We start from the raw sequence: 16854 nt of genomic DNA on the forward strand, positions 1-16854 counted from the left end.
AACCTTTCCCAAATACATCTTATACCTCAACTTTCCTTTGACAAACTTAGGCTCACCAATTCATATAACTTCAAAATCTTATCGTAGGCACTTTAAAGCTACTAAATATCCATCTTATGGTCATAAGAGCTCCATGTTAACCTTATGCTTACATTAGTCTACTCACAGTATGGCAACCCAAGTTTCCGAGGTGTAACAATTAATCCCTGCACCAGTGACAACACACATTGCTCAAGTGGCTCCAGTACCTCCCTGCAAAGAGTTCGTAGTCCAAGTTGCTGCCGCACATGGCATCACAAGGTCAGGAAGATGTTATACTCCTAAGGACCTAGCCCAAAGGGCACCCCGAAAGGAGGGAAATTAGAAAAGGACTATCAGGGAAAGAGAAGTTAAAAATTTTTGGCGTCGGATGAAGCTAAAGGAATACTCCATTGTTGAGTATTTAAAGAAAACGCTAGCCAAAATCTCGGTACTGGCATTGCTACAAAGTTCACCTCAACACCACCTGGCTCTAATAAAGGTGTTGCAAGAAGGTTATGTCCCGGCTGGGACTAACAGTGAAAATCTAGCCGAAATGGTCGCTCATGTTATGGAGGAACATTAAATTTCCTTCACAGAGAAAAAGTTGCCCAAAGATGGCATAAATCACAACAAAGCTTTGCACATCACCATCATTTGCCGCAACAAAGTGGTAACCCGGGTATTAATTGACAGCGGAGTAGGACTTACCATTTATCCTGAGTATACCCTGACTCAGCTGGGATATGACCTTGGAAAGGTTCGTCAAAGCACACTAACAGAAGAGGAGTTTGATGGAGGATAGTGTGATGCTACTGGGGTAGTCGACTTGGACATTCAAATAGGACCCGCTGGGTTCACCACTGAGTTCCAAGTCAAAGAAATACCCGCCAATTACAATTTGCTTCTAGGAAGACCATGGATCCACAAGTACCCTCCTCGCTCCATCAATCTGTAAAAATTTTCTGGGAAAGAGAAGAAGTGGTGATCCACGGAGAAGCCAGCATGCACAATTATCCAGACAATTTTGTACCTGTCATTGAAGCTGCACCCAAAGGAACAGATTTCATGTCATGGAGTTAGTGGGAGTGGCCCACAAAATAGAGTCCCTAGTGTCACGACCCAGCTCCGTGGGCCATGACTAGTGCCCAAGCTGGACACCCATATGTACCTGTCAAACATAATCAGACTGATACTATAGGTTTTCAATCGATCACATCGTAATAACATACGCATGCCGACGAGGCTGTCACTGCATATATATATCATTATACTACGCAAGCCGACAAGGCTGCTACAACAAAACGACAATATATGCAAGCCGGCAAGGCTGCTACAGGGACAGGACATCCATAATGATCATATAGACATAGCTGATCACATCTGAATACAACCCACATACATGTCTACAGACCTCTAAAAGTTTCAACAGTGAAATATGATGGGACAGGGCCCAGTCGTTCCCCTAGACAACATATACATATATACATCAAAAAGGATCTGTACCAAAATCTAGGCTTCGGAACAACGACGCTCTCCAAGATAGCAGAAGGGGAGTCCTAAGCTGGCGGATCACCAAAGCGAGTGTCTGCACCTGCGGGCATGAAATGAAGCCCCCCGAAGAAAGGGGGTCAGTACGGAATATGTACTGAGCATATAAAGCATGAAATACAATAAATGGGGTCATAACTGAAATAAGAAGTACAGAAAACGAGTACAATAACCAGAATACCAAAATGCTTGCTTTTGAAACATAAATCATGCATGTCAATATCATATATCATATTTGGCCCATTATGGGACTCGGTGAACATGGTCGCCACCCCGTCTTTGGCGCCATAACACAGCATACTCCAGAACACAGCATAACTCCGTAACACAGCATAACTCCATAACACAACATAACGCCATAACACAGCATAACACCATAACACAGCATAACACCATAGCACAGCAGAACACCATAATATATATATATATATACCGTACCCGGCCCTCTAGTGACGGACTCGGTGAACAATGCAGCGGAAGTGTGCACGATAACAGATCCTGGCCCGGGACTCAGTGAAAGACATATTGAGGCATGCACGAGCAGAGTAGTGAGAAGCTATATGCAATTTAAAACATTTTCAAGACCCAATAGAATAATCAACACGAATTACCATTTGAAATTCAAGACAATAGTCGTATCAAATACCTTTCGAATGTCACTCGGAACATGTCAAACATCCCTTGAACGAAAATCGGGCAGCATTTCCTCTATATGTTCGCCTAACCTGAATTTTCAATTATTCTCCTGGTAACACAGAAATACCAACAACAGTGATATCCATAATAAATTCTCACAATTCAGCCCATAGCAATTCTAACAACCCAACAATTTCTCTTAATCCATTCCAACCCACAATTTCCTATAACATCGATTTCATGCATTTTCTTAATTCCAATTTCATCCAATCCAATCCTAATAATTCCATTACAATACTATTAACACAATTACATCATAAAACAAGATAATATTACCTTAATTTTCTCGGAGGAATTTGTACTCTCAATTGCTCTAATTTCACTATTTCTTCTCCCTCAATTCAATACCCGATGTCGCTATCACTTCCTCGGACGTGCAAATCACCTTGAAATTAATCTAAGCAAGCGAAAGCTTTTTTTTTTAAATGTCACTACTGCATATTACGGGCAGATTGTTGCTGCCCATATTTTTTTCTCAAGACTACTTATCCCCAAAGTGAGGAATATTGTTGAAAGATCATACCCATGGTTGCTAAGAATACATACACACGCTGCTGCTATCACCAATTTGATTACCAAAATTCACCATTTTTGTGCACGTTTTAAGGTCCTTGGATCTGGTGGATCAAATAGTCTTATACCTTTTGTTTTTGTTGAATTCTTTGTAATGTAATAATAAAGAGTAAGCTTTAGTCCTCTTCTAACTATATCTTTCCTTCTACGTGTCATTGCACTAGGATGTGTAATATGACTCACCAATTTGTGTTTTGATTTTATATATTTCTTTTATTATTTTTTTAATTTTATTTTCGGGTGGGGCCCACATTAATAATTAAGTTAATAAATTAATTAATCATTAATCCCTACTTAATAATTTAATCATAATTAATTAGTTCCTAATCTCCAATAATATTATTACACTAAATAAAATTTATAGACAATTTATGTTCTAATTAAAATTGAAAATTAAAGATTTCTACTATTGGTCCGAAAATGATTCTGCCTTTAACTTGACCCGATTTTCTTGCGAATAATTCGACGTATAATTGTATGGGGTATGAAATCCTTCCCCCTTTTAGAACATTCGTCCTCGAATGTTAAACTGATCCTGATCTCCCAATACTTTCTCAAGTGTTGCTTTTCGAGGTAATTATTCCACGTCATTGTCTTTGCTCTTTTTTTTACTTCATAGTTGGTTATCAGCTGTATTTCGGGCTATTCTGCTGAAGTGTTACTGTCTTTCTTATTTGCATATTGTTTAGTTGTACAGTCATCGATTGATTCGGACTTGTACTCATGGTGCATGTAGTCATGATTCGACTCTTTCTTTTTCTATTGTTATTCCCTTAAGATGATGTATCGTTCACTTCACTTTACCTCCTTATCTTTAAACAAGATCTTGTAATGCGCAGACGTCCCTCATTGGTTCATTAGACTTTAATACTCCTGGAGCATTGCAAGCCTCTGGTAACCTGTAGACCCTTCGCAGGTTCTACGAGTAAAACGAAACTTCCCAGAGGTGACATTTTTCCACTCCAATATCCTTGCTTCACCCCGTTGTTATAGCCCGTATTCTAGAATCTTCAGTATCATGTGTCACTTTCTGACTTGCTTTTAAAGGTCTTTAACTTCCTGATCTCGATCTTTAGGGCCGGCTATTAATACACTGTCATCCTGAAACTCGCTTGTTCTGATTGTCTTGGTTAAATCATTTCGTAATTTCCTTTAACCTAATTGGCAATACTTTAGGCATATTATCTCGTGTCCTTTCCCTATTTTTTGACTCAAACTCTTCTATTGCCTCTTTACTCAAATTTTCTCTTAGTTCTCCTACCACGCACCCTATTGCAATCTTTACACACATATGTGTAAGTGCTCAAATTCGCTCGGAAAATACCTTAGTGTTGCCTTGCTAGTCTCTATGCAAACCATATATTCTTCTAGTATATCTCTCGATTGGTATTAAGGCTCAACTATGGCTTTTGCCCTCGGTACTAATTATATCTCCGTAGTTTTACCTTAAACCATCTTATACCTTTCTTTGATGTATCCGAAATATCGCAATCACATTGTTGTTACTGAATTCTTACTCTTCTTATCCAGTACTCACTTAGTCTCGTTCTTAGTGTACAAGTATTCATAGGCTGCATAACTATTCCTGTACAATTTGCACAAAGTGCATTCAATCTTAGTCACAGTCTTTCCTCCTCTTGGTGTATTCTGCTCTACATACCTTATTGTACTAAAACTCACTTGCTGTCTATTTTGCCATACTCTTTCCCCTTCCTCTATTCACCATTTGGTTTTCTCATATCCTTCTATGGGACAGATTTCCTAACCTTTCTCCTTTGCTACTTATGTGTCACAATATCATTAGCCAATAACTCCTTTGTCAACATCTTAACCTCTAATCCAGTACAGCCTTGCTATTCTTTATAACATCTTTTTAAGTTTCTCGTCACCATTCTCTTATCATATTCTTCCTTTTTATAAGCGTCCACCTTCGGACGTCATATTATCCAAGGTCTTTACCAATAATTCTCAACACTGTCTCAAATACCATCTTGACTTCCATCTGTTTATTGCTGGCTTTCAAATCTTACTAACTTATCTCAGCAAGGGATCTCACTTGAATTTAAAATATCCACCTTAAATGTGTTGGAGGGTCGGTTGTTTTCATCTTACACTTGCATTTTTCTCATCCGCTTCCCCCCTTTAGGGTGTACCTACATCATTATCTATTTATATTCTACTCTATGTCCCCGTTTCCAATTTCCAAATTCATATGATTCTTTTTCAATATATTTGGTATACTGCACCATATCCATGTTTTTCTCTATGTCATCTATAATTTAGATTACCCCTGCATGAAACCCCAACACCATCAGGAGGCGATGAGAACCCTCGCTATATAGTACAAAATCTAATCTGATGGTTGGTACTCGAGTAATATAATTAATGTAGCAATTTATCCGAAGCCACATTCCATTCATCCCAATCAGTAATTAGCTAGTGTTTTTAGTCGTTTCAAATTCTCCAGTAGGTAGCACTTATATTCTAATGATAAGTGTCTCAAGCTTTCTTATAACACTATCATTATCCCAACGGGTATCATCTGTTTCTTCTAATAAATTCACAATACATCAGTTGTTTCGTAAATCCGCAATCCTTGTCCTTTAAGGATTTCACCATTTCCAAGGTGAAGTCACATACACGCAGTACTCCTTCATGGCTCATACTCTTTCATTCTTGTTGTATACCTAATGCTAACTTCTAATTTACTCAAAATCATATAAAATTTGTCTTAATAGTGGTCTTGTCTTATCATCTTTTCGTCGTACTACATCTTTAAGTCCATAGCTATATGTTTTCCTATTTTATTTCATACTAGTACTCACTTATTTATGTTCGTCTTGAGTGCTTCCTTTAGTATTCCTTTCATTTCTCCATCCTATGTCCATCTTTTATTCAGAACTTTTCCAATAGGACTTGTAGGTCTTTCTTAGTCGTTCTATTGCCTTTCGGGTTTTACTCTTTCTTAGTCGTTCTATTTCTTATCTGCCTTTATACCATAGCCGCATAGATCACGTCATATCTTTTAGTCACTTCCTCATCGGATTTTACTCATTCTTATAACAATCCTCTAAACCACCATAAGAAGGGGAACTAGAATCCGACTAGCATCACGGGGCTCCTAATGCTTGATTTACATAGTTTACCTTCAGATTTGTTTTCGGGTCGTGAGCGAACCATTTAGTTTATACATTACTTACTGTATGCTTCGTACTCTTCAAATAAAAGTGAAACTTAACTACTAGACGTTTTTGCTCTTCAACATGAGCTTTTTCTAAGGTAGAACGTGGCTGGAAAGTATCCTCTTCCGTCCAAATGAATTCCGAACTTGCTACTCATATTTGCTTTTTTGAAATCAAAATTTTCCAAATAGGAATGATGCCCCTTATGGTTGACATGGAGGGTATCTCTTAAAGCCTTACTCCAACATGATAAATTTACCTTATCAATGTCGACCTCATATTTACTATTATTACCAATTCAACGGTTGATCCTTATGTCTCGAAGTCAGACGTACTTGCGACTTAGTCAAGTCTTATCGTTACTGTTGACACGAACTTTCAAAATATTACGAGCTTACATGTCATTTTCTTGTTATTTCTAAGAAAATTTTGGCAGAGTTTCCTCTGTATTTCTTACTATCTCAATGTCACGACCCGACTAGGGGCCGTGACGAGTACCCGATACTTGTACCGAGCACCCCTTATCTATCATTTTACCTTTACCTCTTAGCAAACCGTATGAACAGTACCATATTTTTTTTTTTTGAACATTAACATTAGCAGCGTCATTATGAACATAGACTAGTAAACTTCGCTATCACTTTACATAGCAGCATTAAGATGCCAAAATACCACATATCTAACTGTACATAACTGACTGTGCATATCTGTCTACGAGCCTCTAGACATAGTACACTTATACATAGATAGGGCCGGGTACTGCTGTGCTCGAATATACATACGCAAAATAGTACCGCGGAAGTGGGGCTCCGGAACAACTGGAGCGCTGTCAAGTGCGGCTGATAGAGCTTCTAGGGTTCAAATCCACCTGTCTGCTGACCTGCGCGGCATGAAACGCAGCGTCCACAAGAAGGGACGTCAGTACGAATAATGTACTGAGTATGTAAGGCATGAATGAAAACATAGTAACTGAATATAGAGTGTGAATAATAACAGAATAGACATACAAAGCTTGTCCTGGAGCAGAAGTAAGCTGTACATGTGTATGCCTTGTAGGCATATACCATGCAAGCTTAGCCCCTTTTTCAGAACACGGTGTTCCTTATTTTCGTATATAGAAAACAGTACATTTCAGTAAACGGTATCTTTTCCTCACATTTACAGACGCCGAATACATCGGCTCTCCCACCCCCTCCCCAACGGTGTCCCAACATATCATATCATATGTATCATACATCACATATACAGACGCCGCGTACGGCTCTCCCATATCCCGCGTCCGGGCATCCCGCGTCCGGGATGGAATCCAGCTGAATCAGGTGATGATAAAACATTTGCCCTTCCCCTTTCCCCATATACATGTACATACCCATACACATATACATGTATCTTATAAATAGCATGCATGGAAGCCCAAAGAAAGTCACATATCCATCGGAGTGACGTAAGGTCGGTAACCTCCGATTACATTATGGAACAACCGTAGTCGCTTTGTCTCACCTTGAAGGGACGAGTATTATAAGGCGAGGCTACCAATGAAAAGTGTCATTATGAGAAAAACATCAAATAGGGTCATAAGGTATAGTTTCATTTACTTAGAACCTTTAGAGTAGTCATTACCTGTAATAGAATTAGGGTATCAAGATATAGTTTAACATTTTTATATTTTCCTTTTCATAGCAGAACATATCTACCGTAGGCATTTTTCTCATTTTGGACTACATCGTTATCCATATAAGATCATATTCATCATTTTAGTCATGAAATCATCTTTGTCATGCTTGTCATAGGCGTATTCTTTTCTTCTTGACATCATCGTTACCACGGTCATCATGGACATAATTCCATTAGAATGGTACAGTACTTGCCGTTTAATAATCGGAACAAGGGTCAAAAGTTCTCTTTTAGATTCAACTTCGAAACAAGTCAAACGAGTCAACAAAGGAAAACCGGGAAAAACTGGGCCCACCTCGAGTCAACTGAGGCGGCGTGCCAAATTTGTGTACATTCCATTCTATGACGTCACGTATGAGGGTTTTAAGGTAGTCGGGTCCTATGTAGCAAGTTCTAGAGGCTTAGGAAGTTTTTCCAACTTTTTACACCATTTTTAGTTCAATTCTACTGAACGGGAAAGGAGAAACTTTAGGCGCGGATCCCGGGGGATAGGGTTGTCCCCGAGGCTCATATCCAACTTATTACGTCTAAGACATGCCATAGAAGGAAGGATGAAGCCTTACATACCTCTTGCCGCTCCGTATGCTATCCCGAATTCAAGTCGCAAATCCGCCAAAATCTACAAATTGGTCACATTTACCAACTTTGGTTAGAGCTTTTGGAATTGGAATCTTAAAGTAACATTTGTCTACCGAAATTTCGGCAGCAACTTCTCCTGTAAATACTCCATCCCACCAAGTTCAACTTGGCCAATTTCAATCAACAACAACCCCAGGAATTCAACCCGGCCAAAGTATCAACAACAATGCCAACAACAATACTAACAATTCAATCAATATACAATTTCCTTCAAGACCTTCCAACTTTCATAAAACAATACTAACCTTATAATATATATATCAACAACACCATACTAATATCATTGTCTTCTATACCTGTAAGAACATAATATTCAATTTACATAAACTTCCACCAAAACCATAATTCACCCACAATGCATTTTTCACCTTCCAATTTAATTAATAACAATCATAATTTGCATCTTGCCACTTTCATTTCAATATTCACATAAACTACAATAAAGTCACATATTTTCCTATAACAACCTCACAACAAATTTTCCATAACAACAAGAACCATTTATCTTCCACATTACACTACAACTATACGGCCAACATCAAGCATGCACACTACAACCTCTCAAAATTTATTCAACTTCCATTATTCCACATAGCATTCACAACAATAATAACCAAATACTAGATGAAACAATTGAAACATGATTCCTACACATATTACACCTCACGGCCACATCCCATAATATTGTTCTTCATGAATTTCATCCACTTTTGTACACTACAACATGCATAAATATTCATAACATGTAAAAGAGCACAAGTCCTCACCTTTATTTTCCTCCACTTCTTCACTGGACTACAACTTGGCAACTTGTATGATTTTGAATTTTTCTTGCTTCAACAACAACTCCACTTTGTTAAGGACCCTCTACTTGGTAGAAAATGATTTTTGAAGGAATTTTAGTCAATTTTTTCTTGTGGAATTCCTCTTGGCCGAAATGGCCTCAAGGTTTTCTCCTTCTTTTTTTTGTTCTTGCTTTTTCTTGAAAGTTCTAGAGAAATAATGAATAAGATGACTAATTAAGTCATCTTATGGACTTATAGATTTTGCTCATATGGGCTTTGGCCCATTTACTATAGATGGCCTAAATGGCCCCTTTTTCCTCCAAGCCCATATTATTATTATTTTGTGCTTTTCATGAAAATTTAATTTTTTCACATTCCAAATTTGCCCTTCGTCTCCCTCCACATTTCCACGAGTCATATTGCGAATTTCCTTTTATGCCCTTGACCTTTCTCATTATTTCCACTTTAATATTTTTATAACAACTTATATGCCCAGCAAAGTAAAAATATAGCCTTGATTACTGTCTTCCCGCGATTGTCTTGAATTATCTGATTGTACAAGAATGCGGGATATAACACTCAAAACCTGCACGCAGAAGATACCAACAATGCCTCACAGGGCCAACATATATACACATATATCATATTGTGTCATAGCCACACAGCGCTCCCAATTTCCAGTAAAAGGTATAATGGTGTCGGAACTTACCTCACATATCGCAACTCGAGACGTACCTGATCCTTTGACGATCTGTTCTGTTATACTTTCTAATCCACCTCCTCTTTCATCAACCAACTTAACGTTTCAATCATGTTTCAATATTCTTACCTTATCCAACATGCCTCTTTCGCACCATAACTTACCTGTGTACCCTGTACCTGCCAATATCATCGGTCGCTTTCTTCTGTCGATGTCGTTCTTCAGCTGAAATCAAAGGTTAGTGTAAGGAATTTCATTTCCTATGGTTGGGATCTATCGCACGATCTTAGATATGAAAGAAAGGTAACATCCTAAATGTCTTGTAGCTTCTTGTTTATAGATGTGGTACACAACACAACGATAAACAAGACTCTACTAGACACGTTCTGTAGACACTCCGAGGAAAAACTCCTCTGATACCACTTTTGTCACGACCCAGCCCCGTGAGCCATGACTAGTGCTCAAGCTGGACACCCATATGTACCTGTCAAAAATAATCGGACTGATACTATAGGTTTTCAATCGATCACATCGTAATAACATACGCACGCCGACGAGGCTGTCACTGTATTATATCATTATACTACGCAAACCGACAAGGCTGCTACAACAAAACGACAATATATGCAAGCTGGCAAGGCTGCTATAGCGACAGGACATCCATAATGATCATATAGACATAACTGATCACATCTCAATACAACCCACATACATGTCTACAGACCTCTAAGAGTTTCCACAGTGAAATATGACGGGACAGGGCCCCGTCGTACCCCTAGACAACATATACATATATACATCAAAAAGGATCTGTACCAAAATCTAGGCTCCGGAACAACGGAGCTCTCCAAGATAGCAGAAGGGGAGTCCTAAGCTGGTGGATCACCAAAGCGAGTGTCTGCACCTGCGGGCATGAAACGCAGCCCCCCGAAGAAAGGGGGTCAGTACGGAATATGTACTGAGCATATAAAGCATGAGATATAGTAAACGGGGTCATAACTGAAATAAGAAGTACAGAAAATGAGTACAATAACCAGAATACCAAAATGCTTGCTTTTGAAACATAAATCATGCATGTCAATATCATATATCATATCCAGCCCATTATGGGACTCGGTGAACATGGTCGCCACCCCGTCTTTGGCGCCATAACACAACATACTCCAGAACACAGCATAACTCCGTAACACAGCATAACACCATAACACAACATAACGCCATAACACAGCATAACACCATAACACAGCATAACACCATAGCACAGCATAACACCATAATATATATATATATATATATATATATACCGTACCCGGCCCTCTAGTGAGGGACTCGGTGAACAATACAGCGAAAGTGTGCACGATAACAGATCCTGGCCCGGGACTCAGTGAAAGACATATTGAGGCATGCACGAGCAGAGTAGTGAGAAGCTATATGCAATTTAAAACATTCTTAAGACCCAATAGAATAATCAACACGAATTACCATTTGAAATTCAAGACAATAGTCGTATCAAATACCTTTCGAATGTCACTCGGAACATGTCAAACATCCCTTGAATGTTATCATATGTATATCACAAAGCCTTTAGGATCATTGTCATATGTCACTATAGTATGAAACACCTCATAACGTACAGTCAGTAGTTATCACAGAGTTCCTAAGAATAAGAACAGGTATATATATCGATTATTATCCAACATACAGAAAACTAAAAAGGGAGACTCAATCACTTGAGAATTGCAATATCACGAAGTGAATAAGAATCATACATATCATTCAAAGGTTAGGAATGGAATTACCCCAAAGTTCATATCAGTCATCACTTAAGTCTAAGACATGCCAAAAGAAAGAAAGGATAGCTTTACATACCTGTTAGCGACTATTCGTGAATCCTTTCGCCTCGTCGCTCTTTTAGCCTATTTATATAAGAGTAACGTTATCGTTAGTAACTATATTTTCTAGATCACAAATCTACAGCCCCTTTTCTTATAGAACCTATATTTCCGCTTATATATTCTCGTTTAGGGTTCTTTTCATTATTAAGGATTTAATGAAAATTGGGCAGCATTTCCTCTATATGTTCGCCTAACCTGAATTTCCAATTATTCTCCTGTTAACACAGAAATACCAACAACAGAGATATCCATAATAAATTCTCACAATTCAGCCCATAGCAATTCTAACAACCCAACAATTTCTCTTAATCCATTCCAACCCACAATTTCCTATAACATCGATTTCATACATTTTCTTAATTCCAATTTCGTCCAATCCAATCCTAATAATTCCATTACAATTCTATTAACACAATTACATCATAAAACAAGAAAATATTACCTGAATTTTCTCAGAGGAATTTGTACCCTCAATTGCTCCAATTTCACTATTTCTTGTACCTCAATTCAATACCCGATGTCGCTATCACTTCCTCGGACTTGCAAATCACCTTGAAATTAATCTAAGCAAGCAAAAACTTTTTTTTTTAAATGTCACTGCTGCATATTAAGGGCAGATCGTTGCTGCCCATATTCTTTTCTCAAGACTACTTATCCCCAAAGTGAGGAATACTGTTGAAAGATCATACCCATGCTTGCTAAGAATACATACACACGCTGTTGCTATCACCAATTTGATTACCAAAATTCACCATTTTTGTGCACGTTTTAAGGTCCTTGGATCTGGTGGATCAAATAGTCTTATACCTTTTTTTTTTGTTGAATTCTTTGTAATGTAATAATAAAGAGTAAGCTTTAGTCCTCTTCTAACTATATCTCTCCTTCTACGTGTCATTGCACTAGGATGTGTAATATGACTCACCAATTTGTGTTTTGATTTTATATGTTTCTTTTATTATTATTTTTTTATTATTATTTTCGGGTGGGGCCCACATTAATAATTAAGTTAATAAGTTAATTAATCACTAATCCCTACTTAATAATTTAATCATAATTAATTAGTTTCTAATCTCCAATAATATTATTACACTAAATAAAATTTATAGACAATTTATGTTCCAATTAAAATTGAAAATTAAAGATTGCTACTTTCGGTCCGAAAATGATTCTGCCTTTAACTTGACCCGATTTGCTTGCGAATAATTCGACGTATAATTGTATAGGGTATGACACCTAGAAACTCCCATGCCAACAGTTTACAAAATGATTGCTTCCACTATGATCCTAAACGGGTTTGAACCCAGAAAAGGTTTAGAAAAGAATCTGCAGGCCATCATCGAGCCCATTCCAATTCTTCAAGATAGCTTTCATTTTGGGCTTGGTTACATCCCAGTAGAGGAAGAGATACCTACCAAAAAGAAACGAGGGGTTGCGAATCTTTGCAAATCCATCCCAAATCTATACAGTCATTTCCCCACAGAATGCCTATGCCTGGAGATGCTGACATAGAAGAGGGGATAAAGTTGCTATTCCAAGAAGAAGATTGCTTTGTGATTCTGGAAGAATGTGCTGAAGCACCCACAATCCGAGAGGCAGAACTGGGCGAGCAACTGTCTAACTGGACCTCTACCCTGCTACTGGCTCTTCGGTAGGGAAAATGAATTTATTTTTAAAAATGGGGAGAATCGGTCGAGGCCCTATTACTCGCCCTCTTTTTCACTTACATTCCTCGTAATGTTTTCAAAAATCCGGGAATGACTTGATCCAAGCCAGGACCACAGTTTGTATTTCTGAATATTTTTAAATTAATAAAAGCCTCGATTTATCAAAACTGTTTTATTTATTTGTTGCATGCATGTTTTATACTAACATATTTTACCTTGAATTTATTTTCAGTAATAAAAACAATAAAGCAACCTTAAATGTCATGACATGTTGGGAAACGAACGAGTCGGGCAGTATAGAGGAAGAAGAGTGTAAGGAATACGATGAGACCATAGTGTTACCCGAGGGTCTCACAGAGGAAGTAGAACAACTAGAGAATGAGCAGAAGTAAAACTTGGACGAAACAGAAGCTATAAATCTAGGTGATGAAGAGAACGTCAAAGAGACAAGGATAAGTGCACACCTAGATACTCCTTTAAAAGAGGAATTGATAAGTTTGCTGAGGGAGTACGTGGATATCTTCGCATGGTCATACGCTGACATGCTTGGGTTAAGTACCAACATAGTATCCCATAGGCTACCCATCAATGAGGGTTTTTCTCCAGTAAAGCAGAAAACCCGACAATTCAAACGGATCTTAGTATCTGAATCAAAGATGAGGTGGAGAAACAGATTGAGTCAGGAGTGGTGGAGGTGACATCATACCCCACATGGCTGGCCAATAAAGTTTCGGTGCCCAAGAAATATGGCAAGATAAGAATCTACGTGGATTACCGAGATCTTAACAAGGCTAGCCTAAAGGATAATTTTTCGCTCCCAAACATCCACATACTCATAGACAATTGTGCCAAGCATGAGCTACAGTCATTTGTGGATTGTTTTACCGGTTACCACTAGATCTTAATGGACAGAGAAAATGCCGAGAAAAAAACCTTCATCACCCCATGGGGAGTATACCATTACAGGGTAATGCCCTTCGGCCTCAAGAACGCCGGCGCAACCTATATGAGAGCTATGACCACCATTTTCCATGACATAAGCCATAAAGAAATTGAAGTCTATGTGGACGATGTCATTGTCAAGTCAAGGGAAATTTCAGAGCATACCACACATTTGAGAAAATTCTTCGACAGGCTCCGCAAGTTTAACTTGAAATTAAACCGGACCAAAAGTGCGTTCGGAGTACCGACTAGAAAATTACTAGGGTTCATAGTCAGCAGAAGTGGCATAGAGCTAGACCTAACAAAGATCAAAGCAATCCAAGAATTGCCTCCTCCCCAAACTAAGAAAGAAGTCATGAGTTTCCTGGGAAGTCTGAATTATATTGGGCGATTCATAGCTCAATCCACCATTATTATGGAGCCCATCCTCAAGCTTTTGAAAAAGGATGCTTCTACAAAATGGACAGAGAAGTGCCGAGAGGAATTCGACACTATCAAGAAATACCTATCCAACCCACCATTCCTGGTACCACCACGGCCCAGGAGTCCATTGTTGCTATACTTATCAGTTACTGAAAAAGCCTTCGGTTGCGTGTTAGGACAACACGATGAAGAAGAGAAAAAGGAGCGGGCCATTTACTATCTAAGCAAGAAAGTTCATAGCCTCTGAGGAGAGATATACGCTAGTGGAAAAAACCTGATGTGCTCTAACTTGGGTGGCTCAGAAGTTGAGGCATTATTTATCTTCATACACCACTCACCTCATATCCAAGATGGATCCATTAAGGTACAAATTCCGCCAACCCATGCCTATCGGGAAGTTGGCCAAATGGAAGATGCTGTTAAATGAATTTGACATCGTGTACATAGCCTAGAAAGCCGTCAAAGGACAGGCCTTGGCTGACCTACTAGCCGCAAGCCTGGTGGATTAAGAGCTTGAGTCACTTCGCACCCATTTCCCAGACGAAGGGGTGTTGGCTACAGAAGAAGGAGTAACAGAGTCCTATACTGGCTGGAAGTTGTTCATTGATAGAGCAGTGAATTACAAAGGTTCTGGAATCAGGGCGGTCCTGATATCAGAAAATGGGCAGCACTACCCCATAGCCGCCAAACTCAAATTCCGATGTACCAACAACATGGCTGAATACGAGGCCTGCATCCTAGGTCTCGAAATGGCACTGGATATGTACATCAATGAATTATTGGTCATCGGAGATTCCGACCTATTGATTCATCAAGTACAAGGCGAATGGGCCACTAAGAATGAAACGATCTTACCATATGTGAACTTGGAGCAAAGAATGTGCAAGAAATTTAGAAAGATTGAATTTCGACATACGCCAAGGGCTCAGAATGAATTTGCTGATGCACTAGCCATAATAGCATCGATGATCCAACATCCTGAAAGCAGTCACATCGACTCGCTAAGGATAAGTTTGAAAGAAGAACATGCCCACTGTTGCCATGTGGAAGCTGAGCCAGATGGCAAGCCACGATACAACGACATCAAAATGTATTCGGAAGGACGGGAATATCCCGACAGCATTACAAATGGACAAAAGAAGACCATCCGAAGAATGGCGAATGACTTCTTCCTAAACAAAGAAGTGATGTACAAAAGGATGCCAGATTAGGGCCTACTTAGGTGTGTAGATGCCGGTAAACCCACCAAACTTCTAGAAGAAGTGCATGCTGGGACATGTGGGACCCCATATGAATGGATTCATACTAGCAAAAAAAGATTCTACAAGCAGGATACTATTGGATGACCATGGAAAGCGATTGCTGCAAATATGTGTAGAGATGCCATCAATGCCAAATTGACGGTGACCTAATCAAAGTCCCTCCAAGTGAGCTTAATTCTATAAGCTCACCATGGCCTTTCATTGCTTGGGGTATGAATGTTATTGAACCCATTGAACTCGCAATTTTATATAGCCACCGGTTCATCTTAGTTGCCATTGACTACTTCACCAAATGGGTGAAATCAACGTCTCACAAATCAGTAACAAAGAAAGTGGTGGCGGACTTCGTGCGAAACCACATCATATGCAGATTCGGTGTACCCGTGTGACGACCCAACTAGAGGGCCATGATGGGCACCCAAAGCTAGCACACCGAGTGCCTCTAAACATACATCTCATAATCATTTTTGGGTGGACCATAAAGATAGTTCATGGATATCATTATTTGTAATGACATATATCACAACATAACGACACTTCTCTATACAATCTTCAACATTTATGTCCATCATCACCAGCAGACAAGGCTACTACAATGTTATACAACGATATGACCCGGTAGGGTTATGAAATATCTAACTGTACACATATGTCTACGAGCCTCTACATAGAATACGAGTGACCATAAGGACCAATAACAAACAACCTGTAGCTCCGAAGTCAGTGGAGTGCTCTTGAGAATTCGCTGATAAAGCACCTACGGATCTGATCTGTCTCCCTGCCTACCTGCGGGCATGAGCGTAGCCCCCACAAACAAAAGGACATCAGTACGAATAATGTACTGAGTATG

At 39.0% G+C, this 16854-nt stretch overlaps 1 protein-coding gene across 1 annotated transcript; it reads left to right on the top strand.

The window, feature by feature from the left end:
- Window positions 1-13194: 13194 nt before the first annotated feature.
- On the top strand, window positions 13195-15953 carry LOC132644098 (uncharacterized). The gene is made up of 2 exons (XM_060360655.1): window positions 13195-13361; window positions 15353-15953. The coding sequence occupies exons 1-2, from the start codon at window positions 13195-13197 to the stop codon at window positions 15951-15953; spliced, it is 768 nt and encodes a 255-aa protein (XP_060216638.1).
- Window positions 15954-16854: the final 901 nt, after the last annotated feature.

The sequence above is a fragment of the Lycium barbarum genome, chromosome 6 (genome assembly GCF_019175385.1).
Source record: "Lycium barbarum isolate Lr01 chromosome 6, ASM1917538v2, whole genome shotgun sequence".
Classification (NCBI taxonomy): Eukaryota; Viridiplantae; Streptophyta; class Magnoliopsida; order Solanales; family Solanaceae; genus Lycium; species Lycium barbarum.